The sequence below is a fragment of the Canis lupus genome, unplaced genomic scaffold (genome assembly GCF_011100685.1).
Source record: "Canis lupus familiaris isolate Mischka breed German Shepherd unplaced genomic scaffold, alternate assembly UU_Cfam_GSD_1.0 chrUn_S1924H2123, whole genome shotgun sequence".
Taxonomy (NCBI): Eukaryota; Metazoa; Chordata; class Mammalia; order Carnivora; family Canidae; genus Canis; species Canis lupus.
Genome location: NW_023330790.1, coordinates 27113 through 44257, shown reverse-complemented (window position 1 = coordinate 44257; position 17145 = coordinate 27113). Strand labels below are relative to the sequence as shown.

The window sequence follows — 17145 nt, the reverse complement described above, 5'->3', positions numbered from 1 at the left end:
AAATTTTTAAAAGTACTAATGCCAAAAATGATGGCTTTAAAAGTGGGGGGAAAAAAAACCTCAACCGATAGTGAGTTGCTTCTTATGGATGAAAAAAGAATATGATTTCTTGAGACGCAACCTATTCCTACTCCTGGGAAAGAATCTGTAAAGACTGTTGAAATGGCAATAAGGGATTCAGAATATTACATAAACTTAGTTGATAAAGCAGCAGCAAGGTTTGAGAAGACTGACTCCAATTTTGAAAGAGGTTGTACTGCGGGTAAGATGCTATCAAATAGCACCATATCCTACAGAGAACTGTTCATGAAAGGAAGAGCCAATTGATGTAGCAAATTTCATTGCTGTCTGATTTTAGCAAATTGGCACAGCTACTCCAACCTTCAGTGACTACCAGATGCGGACTTTAAAATAACTGTGATTGGGCAGCCCCGGTGATGCAGCGGTTTGGTGCCGCCTGCAGCCTGGGGTGTGATCCTGGAGACCTGGGATCAAGTCCCACATCGGGCTCCCTGCGGGGAGCCTGCTTCTACCTCTGCCTGTGTCTCTGCCTCTCTCTCCCTCTGTGTTTCTCATGAATAAATAAATGAATTCTATTAAAAAAAAGTCTCTTTTCTTACTTCTCTCTTTTTATTTTCTCTTCAAATATATTCATCTCTTTTGTTTCTTAAATTCCACATAAGTGAGATCATACAGTATTTGTCTTTCTCAGACTGACTTATTTCCCTTAGCATTATATTCTCCAACTCTGTCCATAGCATGACAGATGGCAACATTTCATTCTTTTTCATGGCTGAGTAATATTTCTCGCTCTGTGTGTGTGTGTGTGTGTGCACGCGCACGCACACATACACACACACACACACCCCCAACACCTTCTTTATCCATTAATCCGTTGATGGACGTTCGGGCTTTGTCCATAGTTTGGCTTTTGTTGATAATACTGCAACAAACATTGGGGAGCATGTGCCCTTTGTGATCACTGCATCTGTATCTTTGGGGCAAAAACTCAGTAGTGCAGTTTCTGGGTCATAGGGTAGCTCTATTTTTAACTTCTTGAGGACCCTCTGCATTGTTTTCCACAGTGGCTGCACAAGCCTGCGTTACCACCTACAGTGGAAAAAGACTCCCCTTTCTCCACATCCTCACCAACATCTGCCATTTCCTGATTTGTTCATTTTAGCCATTTTGACAGGTATGAGGTAAGTAGCTCATTGTGGTTTTGATTTGCGTTTCCTTGATGCTGGGTGATGTTGAGTGTCTTAACATGGCTGTTAATTAGCATATTTACACCACTGATATTTAACATGATCCTGAGTATAGTTAGATCAATATCTACCATATTGGTTACTGTTGTCTGTTATTGCCCTTGTTCTTTGTTTATTTTTATGTCTTCCAGTGTTTTCCTGCTTCCTTTGGTTTTAATTCAACATTTTGTGATTGCATTTTCTCTCCCTCCTTAGTATCTAGATTATGCTTCTTTTCTTATTTTTTAAAGAGTTTGCAGGATGCATTTATAAAGAATCCAAGTGCCCTCACAGGCTTCACACACAATACACATTCCTCAGAACAGAGTATTCTCAATTCCTCCTTCTCATGCCGTAGGGCCCTCATCTCACTTACTCATAAGCTGTGATCGCTGAGTACTTGGTTGCTGGTTTTTGAGCAAACCATTGTCTGTTGGGTCAATTAGGAATTCAAAAATTGTTTTATTTCACTTTTCTTTACTCATTTTCTTTTTTTAATAATAAATTTATTTTTTATTGGTGTTCAATTTGCCAACATACAGAATAACACCCAATGCTCATCCCATCGAGTGCCCCCCTCAGTGCCCATCACCCATTCACCCCCACTCTGGATAGTACATGTATTTTAGAGTAACTTTATTATAGATTCCAATGGTAAATTGGAACATATTAACGTTGAGAATTGAGAATTAATTTTGAGACTTGAATTTGAGAATTTGAACTATTGAAATTTAGGGAGCCTTTCTGAATCTTAATTACATGTATGAAGAAACAACCTGAGGATTAATTGTGAGAACAGGTGCGAGAATATCCAGTGTACCGTTTTGTGTAAATATTTGCATATGACTTTTCTTTTATGGAATTAGCCCGTGGCACTTATTTCAAGCAAAGGATTGGCATTATGCATGGAGGAACCCACTTTCTGTGATCATTTATTATTTATTTATTTTTAAAGATTTTATTCATTTATTCATGAGAGACACACAGAGAGGCAGAGACACAGGCAGAGAGAGAGAGAAGCGGGCTCCCCACGGATGTGGGACTTGATCCCAAAATTCCGGGATCATGCTCTGAGCCAAAGGCAGAAGCTCAACTACTGAGCTGCCAAGGTGTCCCTCTGTGATCATTTAAATTTAGATCTGCACATCACTTTCCATTCATGTCATGCTATGTTCTAACTCTTCTCCAAAGAGTTATTTATAATAGAAACTACCTATGGCTGCTTGTTTAAGACAGGTGACACACATACAGTCTTCTTTCACTATTGTTGTTACCGGTTTCCCTATATTTCCAGAGAGAGCTATCCACCTTCAAGGGAGTGGACATTTTTATGAACATTCTGTGCAGTGACTGTTGTTATGTTTTGAAATAGCAAAGAGATATTTCTCTAATTTCATGAGTTGGTTGAAGGCTATTAAGATTCTATTGATTAAAACTAAAAAGCCACCATCTTAACCAAGTGATCAAACTTATCTGACCCATAATTGGATCCAAGTAATAGCATGCACCTCCTGGCTGATCACTAAGAAGGGCACAATATCATCTCTGTAGTAATCCACCAAATAAAGTTTGTCTTTAATTCAATCTTGAAGAAACAAGCAGAAAAATTTCCATTGAGGAACATCGTAGCTGGCTTAGACTCTTCAAAAAAAGTCAAGATCATGAAATGACCAAAAAAAAAAAAAAAGACTGGTCTATTTTAGATTAAGGAGACAACAGTGATATGAAAAATGAATGATTCTTTATTGGATAGCAGATTTTGAGGGGAAAGGAGGTTCTATAAGGGCTGTAAGAAACAATTTTGTGGGAAACAGAAATATGAAGAGGGCTTATATGATAGATAATAATTTCACATTAAGGTAAAAATTCTTGGGAGTGAAAATAGAACAGCTTTATGGGAGAATGTCCTGTTCTTTGAAGATATGTGCTGAATAATCAAGAGGGGAAGTGTCATGTCTGCCACTTCCTTTTAAGTGTTTTAGTGAAACTGTGTGTGTGTGTGTGTGGGTGATATATAGAGGGAAAATGATATAAGCAGATGTAGCAAAATATTGACACTGGTGAATATAGGAAAAGGAACCTGTGGGTGTTTACAGTAATGTCCTTGTAATATTTTCAAAGACTTGAAAGTTTTCAAAATAAAATGCTGGGTAATGAAACAAATACCAGGTTTACATTTATGTATGAATACTTCTCAAGAGAAGAATGTTAACTCTAGTAAGATGACAGAAATATGATCGAAAATGATTTTTGGTTTACGTATCCATCTAGTTGGTCAACCAAAAAAATCTCAATTATCCTTCATTATTCTTTCCTGATCTTACTCTGACATTCTATTTATCAGCAATCCCATCCACTCTCCCTTGACAGCAGTTACATCGCCTCCCTCTCTACTGCTACCACCTTAGCCCAACCTCCACCATCATAGGTACCCTGGTAATAGAGGTGACTCACCTGGAAGCTTCCCCTCCTGCCCTCCCTCGATCCACTCTCCCAAAAGCAGTTAGAGTAAATTTTTAAAATTATAAATTAAATCATGCTCCCTACCTCTGCTTATAACTCTCTGATGGCTTCTAATCCCACTTAGAAAAATAAAGTTCAAATTCCTATCTCCATGACCAGTCTTCTACCTCCATCCCTGACCTCTGCTCAGGAGGAGCTTTTCCTTTCTGGCCTCGCTGTCCCTCCACTATTCTAAACTTCTTCCTGCGCAAGTTTCCCTGTCTCTACCTGGAGTGCTCCATCTCTTCTTTGTGACATAGCTGGTCCTTTCTTGTCCTTCATAGCTCAGTTCAAATGGCACCTCCTCTGTGAGGCTTCCTGTAACTCTCCAAACTGAAGTAGTGCTCAGTCTCTCATCCGCACATTGCCTAGCCTTCTTCCTCTGAATTTTACATATTATTATCTGTCATTTTATATTTTTTTTTTTTCTTTTTTTTTTTTTTTTTTTTATTGGTGTTCAATTTACTAACATACAGAATAACACCCAGTGCCCATCACCCATTCACTCCCACCCCCCGCCCTCCTCCCCTTCTACCACCCCTAGTTCGTTTCCCAGAGTTAGCAGTCTTTACGTTCTGTCTCCCTTTCTGTCATTTTATATTTTTGTTTATTGTCCGTCTTCATGAAACTTATGGAGCTTCACAAGAACAGGCATACTGTTGGCCTTGTTTGCTGCTGTACTTTTAGCCACTCAAGCAGTACCTGCTACATTTAGATGCTCTAGAATTGTTGAATGAACTAAAGAAAAGGTAACAGTCTATAAATTACTGTGGAGGTATATCAGGAAGAGGCTAGCCAGAAACACAGAATCCATGCTAGTTATTAAAACAAAAAGGAATGTGTTTCAGGGGATCGTGTCCAGGGGTGACGAACTGAGAAGCCAAGCAAGCTCCGTGAGATTATTAGCCACCATCACCCCTAGACTGGGGGCAAATGGAAGAAGTTATGCAGCTGAAGCTCCAGAAAGGTGTCGACTGAAACTGAAACTACAGAGAAGCATATTACTGATAGAGAAGCCTCCGAAGGCAGGGAAGAAGGAGGGGATAACCTATATATTCCTTTTCTTTGCTGTCTAGTCTCTGCTCAGTTGGAACCCAGGCAGAAGCTAGCAGACCCAAGAACTTGGGAAGCATAATCTGTGTACCAGGTCCCCTCCCTAACAGGCGGCAGGATGGGGGGCAAGGTTGGAATGAGGGCAGACTGAGCAGATCCCTCCTGGAGCAGGAACCTCTCATTGGGATGCCTGGGTGGCCCAGCGGTTGAGTGTCAGCCTTTGGCTCAGGTCGTGATCCTGGGGTCCCAGGATCGAGTCCTGCATCAGGCTCCCTTCAGGGAGCCTGTTTCTCTCTGTGCCTGTGTCTCTGCCTCTCTCTGTGTCTCTCATGAATAGATAAATAAAATCTTTAAAAAAAAGGAACCTGTCATTGAATGAGAAAAATAAAAACACATCCCAAAGCATTTATTCTTTTTTTTTCGCCTTTTTTTTAAAGATTTCATTTATTTATTCATGATACAGAGAGAGAGGGAGAGAGGCAGACACACAGGCAGAGGGAGAAGCAGGCACCATGCCGGGAGCCCAACGCGGGACTTGATCCCCGGTTTCCAGGATCACGCCCTGGGCCAAAGGCAGGCGCTGAACCACTGTGCAACCCAGGGATCCCCTAAAGCATTTATTCCTTATCAGTGAAGGACGAGTTCTATTTAGGGGATCGGGATTGCTTGAGAATATCCAAAACATCTGGTAACAGAAAAAAAATAGACTATTTATTGTGGTCTTTTTCTGGGTGAACTGTTGACCCCTTGTTTTAATTTTTTAGCTATTTCAACTGTCTGGAGGTTAGCAAAAATTGTGTTACCTTACTATTAAAACATAAATAATATATTTTAAATCCTGTGTTTCCTGACTTGAAAGATACTGAGTAGTGTTCTGGCCCACATCTTTCTGGATTTTTAAGTATACACATTATTAGAAAGTAAAAATCACCAAAACATGCTTAATCATAAATTGCATTGATCCCAATCCACTTAAACTCTAGAATTCCTTAAAATTTGCAAAGATAGGAATCAGCAATTGAAGGAGGCCATGTCTATCTGGTCAATTGTGTCCTTGAAGCCACTGGCCCAACTGTGAGGTTGTGAAAGCAAGCCAGCTTGTGGACCTGCAGCTCCTTCTAGCAGGGTCAACCAGTTCTCCTCTTCCCACTCTTCCTCTACATGCCTGTCGTTTTATTTATCTTCCTGTTCCCTTCAGATGCAATAGGGATAGGAAGTACAATATCTCAGTACCTCCTCATGCCTCTGTCCTTCTCAAAATATCATGAAAGAAAACACAAAACAGAAAATATCCCAGATAACAGCTGTCCTAAGGGAAGCTACACTTCTACAAAATGAAAGTAAATGACTTTATATTTTGGTATATAAATATACCTGTGATGTTATATGGAACAGGCAAAGATTCTACTTAGGGTTCTAATCCCCCCAAGCTCATTAAGTAAGGGAAGAGGGAGGTTAAAGGAGGCACTGTTCAAAGGGTATGTCAATGTTCTTTTAAAAGTAATGGGTTGGACATATAAATCATAGGAGTAATGTTGTACAAAATAGTGAATGAAATATTTATACATTCCATTGAAGCTTAGCATGTGTTCCAGAGGGAGATGTCCTAGAGAGATGGGTCTTCCCCTTTGTTCTGAATCTATTTTTCCAATTGCTCTGACACAGCTGTTGGCTTCACAATCATTCTGAAGTTGATTAGATCAGAAAGCAAAGGCTTGCCTGCTCAGCATGACCAATGATAAACATCAAGGTTGTGGGTATTCCAGGCTTGTAGTCTATATATTGAAGTTGTTTTTGGTGTTTTGTGGGTCTTCGAGTGGTTCTCTAAATTTTCATCCTCCTGTATTTATATATCATTTGTAACTGAAAGAGTACAGCATAATGTGCATTGCATACACTTGCATAAACTCTACCAATCAAGTTTGAAAATGGCTGTCAGATTTATGGAGCACAACTACAATTACATTCATACACATGTTCAGCTACAAAGCAGAAATAGAACCTTGTTACCTTTGTTTTGCTTGTTTTAATAAAACAAAACATTTGAATTTAACTTCAAGGAAGTAAATTGCTACCTGCTGAGAAATTCTTTTGACTTGCTGTTGGAATGATTTAATGTTTCCAAAGCATGGTGTAGGTGAGCCTGAGTGAAGATTCTTTTATGTCCAAAGGTCAGAGAGGTTTATAAAAATTCCTAAGAATAATCAGAGATGGGGATCCCTGGGTGGCTCAGCGGTTTGGTGCCTGCCTTTGGCCCAGGGCGTGATCCTGGAGTCCTGGGATCGAGTCCTGCATCGGGCTCCCAGCATGGAGCCTGCTTCTCCCTCCTCCTGTGTCTCTGCCTCTCTCTCTCTCCCTCCCTCCTTCCATGTCTATCATGAATAAATAAATAAATAAATAAATAAATAAATAAATAAATAAATAAATAAAAATCTTTAAGAAAAAGAATAATAAGAGATACTATACTAAGTGCTTTGCAATCACTATTTTATTTAATCTTCACAAAAACTCAAAGAGGGAAATACGGTTTTTATTTTCTGTTTTATAGATGTGGAGATTGAGGCTCTTAGATGTCTTCCTGAGATCTGGGTTAGCCTTTAGCACAGGTTCTGACCTCAGGTCCATCTGAGAACAAAGCTGCAGGTAGGGTAGTATTTTAGTGAAGTGCTTTTCTTCTTTTTAAAGAATTCTCCCAAGTGAGTATTGGTCTCTGGGTCTCTGTGACTATGAGCTTGGTCTGGAATGATTTGAGGTGGCATGGAGAACCAAACCTGGGTCTTTGCCAGCAACAGCATTGCTTCCACTTGCCTTTCTCAAGTCCCATTGCCAGCTTGGCTCCTTGAATGCTTTATCTTGCCATAGGTACCCAGTCTCGAAATGTAGGCTCTAAAGTCAATGTCATTTTAACTATGTCATCGGGAATAGCCAGCTGAGTTATTGAGTCATACAATTGTAGGGTTGGACATGACCTTATAGACCATCTGATGTAACCTCTCTTTCTCCAGGTGATCAGGCTGGTGGTCTCTAGGGAATGAAGAATTTGTCTAAGTCAAACTAGTGGGGTGGGGGCAGTCTGAATGAGAAACCACATATATTCACTCTTTCAACCATAAGGTATTAGTACACGCCATGTACTTTACCTTGGCAATAGATATTTTCCTCTTGACACTATAGTATACTATGTTGAAACGCCATTAAAGAAATAAATATTGAATAAGATTTTTTTTTACTTTTTAAAAATATTTTATTTTTTTATTCATGAGAGACAGAGAGAGAGAAAGAGGGGGGAGGGAGAAGCAGGCTCCAGGCAGGGAGCCTGACATGGGACTTGATTCCGGGTCTCCAGGATCATGCCCTGGGCTAAAGGCGGCACTAAACCGCTGAGCCACCTGGGCTGCTCAAGATTTTGTTTTTTAATTTTTAGAGAAAGGAGCTGTTTTTCATTTATTTTAAAATCCTTACTTGAAAAATCATTGATCATTCCTCATCAAAAAGAGAAACAGAAAATGAAATCGTTGTCTTAGAATATCCAGCAATAAAGATAAGCTCACAGGAGACCAAGACAACTCTTAAGGGTTTTTTTTTTTTTTCTACTCATTCAAATATTACTACTTTGTAGGAATTTGGGTAAGAATCTGGAGGCTAAATCTCGATACACAGTTCCTTTAAGCTAATATAATTGCAACAACAACAAAAAATGAGGAGTGGGCACGGAGGAGGATATCATATCCTAGATACTGACATTTCAAATAGCAGTAGTTGTGTGTTTCAGATGGGTACAGGCCGATGGGACACATGCCCTATAATAACCAGTACATTGCGGGTGTGTTTTGATGTCCTCTGCTCTTCTCACAAAATTTAAATCTGTTTATATAGTTCTTTGGCACAGTCATAGGACAAGAAGGCTACCTCCCCTGAAAGACCCTTCCTAATCACCAAAACTAAATTTAACCATCCTGTCACTACCAAATGTTTCCCTCTCAATCAACTCACCTTCCTTATTTTCTGCCTAGTGCTTATGGCTATCTGGAATTGTCTAGTTAGTCTACTTATTTACCTGCTTCTTGCCCATCCCAGCCACTCACATCCAAATGTGAAAGTGGGGATTTCATCGGTTCTGTTCACCACTGTTTTTCTGAGTCCAGCTGGGAGCCTGACACATTACCACCAAGCAATAAATGTCTGTTCAATAGATGCATGAGTTTGCAATGGCACAGACTTGACCTGAAGTATTTTCTCTGAGGGAGATAGAGTAACATAGGGACTGGGGAGGAGAACTTGGAGCTCTAAGTGGCTAAACAGCAAAGTGCGCTGTCCTGAGAATGTCGCGGCACCTCGGGAACCTGCACTTGATCTCCAGAATACCATGGGCTTACATTTCCCTGGACCAGGAGCTGCCCTGCTGAGAGTTCCATAGAGACTCTGGTCTCTTTGCCTACCGAGTCTAAGCATACTTGCATGTAGGTTAGCAGTGGGACAGCAATATGGTAATAATATGTGTGGGATGGATAGAAGGTATGTCTAGAAGGGATACTCCCCTGAGCTGTGAGAATCATCCTGGTGTGACTCAGGATCTGGGATACCCTATTAATTCCCCTTTGACAGATAAATAATAGATACCAGAACATACTCTATGGGATAGTACATTGTTAATTTTATAGTGATTCATCTGTAATCAGAAGTTCTGGGATACTCTCCTATTCTACCATAATTTAGTTATGATTTGATAATATCATTAGTACTTACGGAATACTGAATCTGCTAATATATTAGTAGGGATATTATAATCTGCTATTGTATTAATTTTTAGTTTGAGAAGGGGCATATGTTTTAAAACACAAGTGAAACATGAAAGTGGCATCGGGTTATCTGAAATTTATCATCATGTGTAATATATTTCTAATGTAAAACATATTTAATTAAGATATATCATCCATTGGTGTCAGAACTGGCAAATGATCCTATATATAAAACATATATATTTATGAATAACCGCGATATTGATCCCTTCAAATAAAATTGAGAATGTTCTTTTCTCCTCCTCCTCCTCCTCCTCCTCCTCCTCCTCCTCCTCCTCCTCCTCCTCCTCCTCCTCCTCCTTCTTCTTCTTCTTCTTCTTCTTCTTCTTCTTCTTCTTCTTCTTCTTCTTCTTTGCTTTAAAGCATTCCACTTTAGAATGTAAAGTCCTAAGTCCATCTTTAAAGATTTATTTGAAATTCTTGAATTTTTTTTTTTTAATTTAAGCATCACTGTTTATAGGGCTCATTTGGTGGCAGGCAACAGAGACTATCTTTGGCTAACAGCAGTAGAAGCCATTTATTGAAATGATAAGTAGATTGTGAAATCAAAGGCCTCTCAGAGAAGAGCTGAATTTGAGAGATCAAGGAGCAGGAACTAATGAGGATTCTGTTCAGAGCATCACTGTGATGAGGAAGAAATGTCAACCATTTTGCATCCTGTGGTCACTCAAGACAAACAGTTTTGGGAAATACATCTGATTGGTTCAGCTGAGTCAGATGCCCAGCCCTCCTATGGGTGGGAGACCATCTTTAATAAAAATTTAGAAATACAGAGGGACTTCCCCAGGGAAAAATTAGCATGCTGCCAGCACTAAATAAACATGAGAGAGAGAGAGAGAGAGAGAGAGAGAGAGAGAGAGAGAGAGAGATATGCTGGGCAAGCAAAAACACAAATATCCACTATAGTAAATGAGTTAATCCTGTCAGTTTCCCATAATTTGTTCTCAGAAGCATGGGAAATAATCTCTCATACTGATCACATCACCTTGAACAATGATAAAAGAATAAACTTAGATTAAATCTTAGTGTTGATTACGGTACAATACAGCCAGTGCGTTAAAAAGAAATATTAATTGATGGTGACATGGTAGGAAAGTGGAAGGAAATTAATATTTGGAGAGAGCCAAGTGTTATGCTAATTGCTTTGCTGGAGCCTCTCATTTAATATTCATGATGATTACAGGAAGAAGACATTTTAAACTTATCTTGCTGATAGGGAAACTGAGGATCAGAAAGATTAAGCAACTTCTTTTCAAGGTCACATACTTAATGGCATACAAATAGAACGATGTGGTACAAGTGTTGTATTACTGTCAATACAATTCCAAAGGAAAACAACATGTAATTGTTAGTCTGCCTTGCTGATGTGATGTTGCTGTTGTCACGGATAATTACTACATAACTCCTCTTTGTTGGACCATCATGTTATCTTGAAACCTAATGAAATATAAGCATCTCTTCTCTTTTGCCAGTATTGTTAGGATTATGAATATTACCACCAAATAGTGTTCTCCCTCTCTTATTTTGCTAAAAATCTCAGTTGCCAATTTTTTATTTTAGGCCAGCCATATTATTGGTAAGCCTTTTATTTTAGGTCACGTTTCCTAAAAGCAGGCCTTGGGGGAGACATTTGGGTCTCAGTGATTTACTGTAAGAGTGATTTTCAGGAAGCAAATGGGAAAAAAATAAATAAATCAGGGAAGTGAGGGAAGCAGAATAGGAAAGAGAAAAGAGTCAAGCAAGGATGTGCTCTCAGGGGAAAACAATCAGCTCTGTCCTGATCTTTGGGGGTCCTGGAACCTAAGTCATATTAGAAAGTATTTCTCTCTGGAAAGTGGGGACTCTGGGTAATTATCTGGAGGCAGGGCAGCTGTGAGCTCTTATGCACAGGAGCTGGGGGATGGGTGTACCGGCTCTATAAAGGGGATCTGGGTTGTTTTGTTTTGTTTTGTTTTGTTGTTTTGTTTTTTAAGATTTTATGTACTTATTCATGAGAGACCTAGAGAGAGAGGCAGAGACACGGGCAGAGGGAGAAGCAGGCTCCATGCAGGGAGCCCGACTTGGGACTGGATCCAAGAATACTGGGGTCATGCCCTGAGCCAAAGGCGGGCACTCAACCACTGAGCCACCCAGACATCCCATATAAAGGGGATCTGTCTACACTCATGTGCATTCAGGAGAAGAAGCATTGCCAGGCACTTCCCTTGGTCAAAGGGGGAGTATCTTTGCTTCCTTTTCCCTCCCTCCTAGTAAGATAAGTCACTAACAAAACTTGCTTACAGGAGGATACAACTCACAGCTGAGCCTGTGAATTTTTGGCAGGAGGGCATGGGTCATTGGATGCCTAAGACAATGTTTAGACAATGTTGGCTGGGCTCAGACCTGCTGTCATAACACAATGGCATAGTGGCCTCTCCCAGAGGAGACTAGAGTAGCGTAGCATCAGTGCCATGTAGCTATGATTCATGGCCATAGTTAGCAAACCCAGAGTTTAATGATGAAATTTTACAAGAGAAAAATGACACCTTTTTTGTTGTTTTCCTAGCTTTCAGACCTAGCTAAATGTTCATATCTTACTTTTATGATTTAGGAAGATAGCTTTTGTTTATGTCTCTCTCTATTTCCCTTTTCCTTATCTGCCTCTCTCGAATTGAGTTTTGCAAACTGATACACTTTTGTGGTTTAACAAACAAGAAGCTATTTAATATTATTTTAGTGTGCTAACACTGTGGCATTTCTGAGCATGAAGATTTTTAAGGTGGCATAAATAGGTATTTTCTACTTTAGCCTATCTTACTTCCAAAGGATAGCCAGTTTGCATTTATTTTATTTTTACCAAATAAATCCTTCAGTGCCCCATCGTGATCCTCCCATCCCTTTCTCCTTCCCTAGATCATTGTCTTAGTTTAACCCTTATCACTTCTTCCCTGGGATATTGTAATGGGTTGCTGTGTGCCTGTCAAAAGCATAATGGTGATTTACAGAGAAATCAAAGAATACAAGTCCCTTTAATATAAAGAAAAGATGGAAGATATCAACTGCGTGGGAATGGTTTCACAGAGCTGGAGATTCAGAAACATTCACCCCATTGGAGAGACAAATGTCTTTTTTTTCACAGAGGGATCCTGTTGCTGATAATAGGACCTGACGGATGACTGAGAATTTTTCTTTGCCCTTCTCACGTGGAGTCCCATACTCTCTGACCTATCCTGAAAGATGTAGGGGGTCTGGCTTTCCGCCTACTTACCTACTAAGTGCAAGAAATAGAATGACCCCAACACATCTGAGTGTATAAGTAGACTTAATTACAGACCAGTTCCTCTAGAGCCTGCATCCTCCCAGCCTGCAGAGTTTCTGGCACCTTTACTCCCATCGTTCAAATGGTTTTTCCTCCTGCAGATCCACTCCATTCCCTTACATTCTCTATATTGTTGCTAGAATCTTCTTTAACTAAATGTTTATATCATGTTATACATTTTGAGTTTTTTTTCTCATCCATATTTCACCTAAACTAAAATAATTAATTTAAAAATTTTTTAAAGAAATCTATGTCATTTTCCTACTTATCTTTCTCCGGTTCTCCATCACGTAATTGATCGAAAATTCTATGTAATTCTATGTACGTGCATATGCACAGACACACATTCATCTTGTACCAATTTGCACCTTATTCCCTCTTAGCACATTACGTGCAGATTTGTGAACACAACATGTTTCTCAAACCTCTTTTAACTAAACATGACATTTTCTCTCTGGTTCAGCCTTACCCCTTGTCTACCTGAGCAAATCTCAGCCACTTTCATGTCTTCATGATTGAACCCAAATTTAACTCTCTCAACAGAGCTTTCAGTGACTTCCCAGCATCATTATTCACTCTTCTCTCCGGTATTTCTTAGCACCCTTCATCTATGTGCATTTTACTAATTTGTGATTGTTCATTTACGTATCTGTTTCCCCCTGAGGCCGTGAGGGCAGCCGTGTAAATCCCTAGGTCTGGTTCCCTAAGGCTCAACTGGTTGTTTTCAGACGATGATGCTGGCCAAACCTCTTGTAGACACCAGTAGAAAACCTCACCCAGCCGAAACCTGCGCAAACATGCTCTTAGGCAGGGCTGTCTAGAAGCTCTTGTGATTCGTGTAGAAGTGACTCACTGAAGGTGTGCTCTCACGGAAAAGCTTTGAGTCAGGGAAGCTGAGTAGGACGGGGAGGCGTTAGGCAAGGGCCTGCTTTCAGAAGTCCAGTTTAGCTTTCTCCCTGGGGAAGAAGCTCTGAAGCAGTTGCATCGCCTGGCTGTAGGCAAAAGAGCTGGGATTGTCTACTCTGGTCACGTGCGCGCGCCCACCCCCCACCCAGGGGGGCAGATAGTTGCAACCTCCCAGGCTACTCTGGGTAAAGGGGGTTTTTTAGACCAAAGCACGCCTCCAGAAAAGAGAAGGGCCTGGGGACAGGAATTTAATAAAGGAGATTAGCAGAGTCAGGATCGGCATCTGCGCCACATACTCAGATATTTCATGCCAAAGAAGGCAGTTGTTCTCATTGGTTGAAAGCTTGCTTTTTGCCAGGCGAAGTGCTAAGTACCCTCGCGTGTGGGACCGGGGACCCATCTGTCCTGGAATATAGTTAACCAACTTTCGGCCAGGTATAATATCATACGACAAACCTAGTTAGTGAGCCAGGGAAACAGTGTCTGTTCCTATAGTTCATTGAATTCAAGAAGCAACGATTACAAGAAACATCATCATTTTATGTTTTATCGCTCCAACTGGGAAGGAGAACAAAAGGCATCCTATTAAGCTAGTGTGCGGTACTTTCATATCATCCATTATGTGACACAACCTGCTCTCAGAGATGCGGAAATGAAAATTAAAAATAAAAGTGCGCATGAAATTTGGAAATTTATGAATACTGATGACCAAATGACAAGTAGAAAGATGTTTATATTTAGAATTTCACAATATTAGATTATTAATAAGTTTAATCTCTTAGAAATAAATTCTATAATGGGTTATTTAAAATGATTATTACTAACTTTATTTTATTTTATTTTATTTTAAGATTTTATTTATTTATTCATTAGAGATGCAGAGACATAGGCAGAGAGAGAAGCAGACTCCACGCGGGGAGCCCGATGTGGGACTCGATCCTGGGACTCCAGGATCACTCCCGGGGTCAAAGGCAGGTGCTCAACTGCTGAGCCACCCAAGGATCCCGATTATTACTAATTTTAAAATAATATAGTACATGCAAGTGTTTGTAAGAATTATATGTGAGTTGATCAGAGGGATGGACATTTGATAGAATTTACAAATAATTTTTGAAACATATCTAATTGAGGGCAATTATATGATGTTCTCATACACAATCATTATGTGTCCTAAGAAAAGATTAATTGTATTTATCAATTGTTACTCAATGACTACTATGATTTGCAAGAATGATATATATGGTTTTGAAAATAGTGTTATCACCTGCATACTTAAAAAATCTGCAGCCATAACATACAACCAGTGAGACTATTGATAATTTCAAGATTTTTAAATAAATGGGACCACTCATGTGTACTTTTGTATGACACACCATCTTTCATTCCTACCCATTGCTTGCCTGGCACCTGCCACATTTCTAGAGGTCAAAAGCCAAGGACAACACCATTAATTCAATAAAAACAAGAGTTTTAGTTGGTGTAATGGCCCTTCTATCTCAGATTTGTGTTTTTCTAATTTTCCAATATTAGTATGAACATTATAGTATTAGTTATAATGTTTATGTTAGTGTGAACATTATAAATATTAACAATGAAACTTTTTTGAGTGAACATTCTTTGAGCAACAGCCAAATGAAATGAAACAGTCATGCTCTTTATGATTTGGTTCAGTTAGTTAATTGAAATATGAGAGATTTCTTTATTTAGTCTTTGTTAAAAAGGGCTTATTGCCTTAGCCAGCTAGTTGCTATTACCAAAATTAAAAACTATATAAATTATATAAAGCTATCCACCGAGGCTAGAGTAAAAGTGATTCTCCCTCCTAAGGACGGAATGATGTCTTTGGTTGAACTGCCAGATACAAAATAACAGCACGAGATAAATTATTTTCTGGACCATTATTAAAGGATTAAAGGTAGGTCCCATATTTCTGCTGACCAGACTCATTTTCTTCTCCATGGTTGGTATGTCTTTGCTCGATTTTGAGTTGTTTATTACAGAGGAAATTGCTGCAATATTAAATAAAGCAAAGAGTGGCAAAGGATGAATCTCATATATGGTTTTTGTTTGTTGGCTTGGTTTTATTTACCATTGTCAGAGAGTCAGGTCGGAGATATTTTGCAAATTATCAAAATTTTCAGTGGGTTAATACCTTAACTGACTTTAAAAATACTTAAAAGCAGATTTAAAGATGGGTTCAAATGCACTTGGTCATTAACATTTTTAGAGCTGAAAGTCTGAGTCTTCAGAATGTTTTCTGCCACGTGTGAGGGTAGGAGGACTCGTAACAGAGAAAAAGTTTCATCGTATAGTATGTCCTTAGATATAAGCTTCAATTTTTCTCCTAAGAAACACTATCTTAAAAGAAAGCCCAAAGGATAACCTTTTAGGAGAATGTGAGAGCATCTCTCTGCTGGACCATTCGACTTGGCCCATGATGGAATCATATCATAGAAAAATTGAATAGCTTCAGATGTTATGAAATTGGGTCATCTCCTACCATCGTGACTGATCAGAAACTACACCAAAATCAGTGGGAGTGAGGAAAACCCATGGAAATAACTGAAGAGCTTAGAGATGCTTTACTGGGTATTTGATTCAATGATAGTTTAAACAGATAATCTTCTTTAGTTGTTCTTTAGTGTGAGTCCAGAAGAAATTTACTTTCCAGGCTAAGAGCAAGAGAAATGAAATGAGTAGTAGTATACATTTTTCTTTTTACTAATTATTTTCTAGTTTTTATAAATAATAGGGGAAACAGAGATCATTTACAGAAGAAAATAAAAATCACTTTTATTCCTACTATCCTGTGATTCATTCATCCAGTAGCAGGTGCTACATGCCAGCATTATTCTAGAAACTGAGGTGAAAGCCATAACTGCTAAAGACATTTCTGCCCTCATGCAGCTGACAGTCTCACGGGGGGGGGGGAAGAGAGAGTAAAATAAAGTGAGGTCTTTACATTGCTCACAATGTCAGAGGGCATGGTTCACATTCTACTTTATGAGAATCTCATTCCCTGTAACTTTGCAACATGGCCCCAAGAAAGTAAGTTGTGGAATCTTGCTTACAGGAGGGAGGAAGAGGGTGTTTGGGGCGATGGCTAGGCTGCTAGGAAAGGAGGCATTAAAGACTTGAAGATGGTGCTATTGAAAGGAAGGGTGTTCTAGGCAGCAGGAACAGCCTGTGCAAATAGAAGGGGATGTTTGGCAAGTCTGAAGACTGGAAAGAAGACCCATCTTATCTTACTAGATTCTGTACAAGGATGATAGCAGGAGAAATATGTAAAGTAATAAAGAGGTTTATGAAATGAGTATGATATGCAGCCACCGGAGAGTTT

At 39.4% G+C, this 17145-nt stretch overlaps 1 protein-coding gene across 2 annotated transcripts in view; it reads left to right on the top strand.

The window, feature by feature from the left end:
• Nucleotides 1-1184, top strand: part of LOC119878798 (ankyrin repeat domain-containing protein 26-like) — a 68820-nt gene extending 67636 nt beyond the window's left edge. For both annotated transcript variants that reach the window (XM_038589367.1, XM_038589366.1), the window contains exon 7: nt 1086-1184. In XM_038589367.1, the coding sequence (XP_038445295.1) occupies nt 1086-1169 (84 nt within the window). In that variant the 3' untranslated portion in view covers nt 1170-1184. The remainder of the gene's footprint in view (nt 1-1085) is intronic.
• Nucleotides 1185-17145: the final 15961 nt, after the last annotated feature.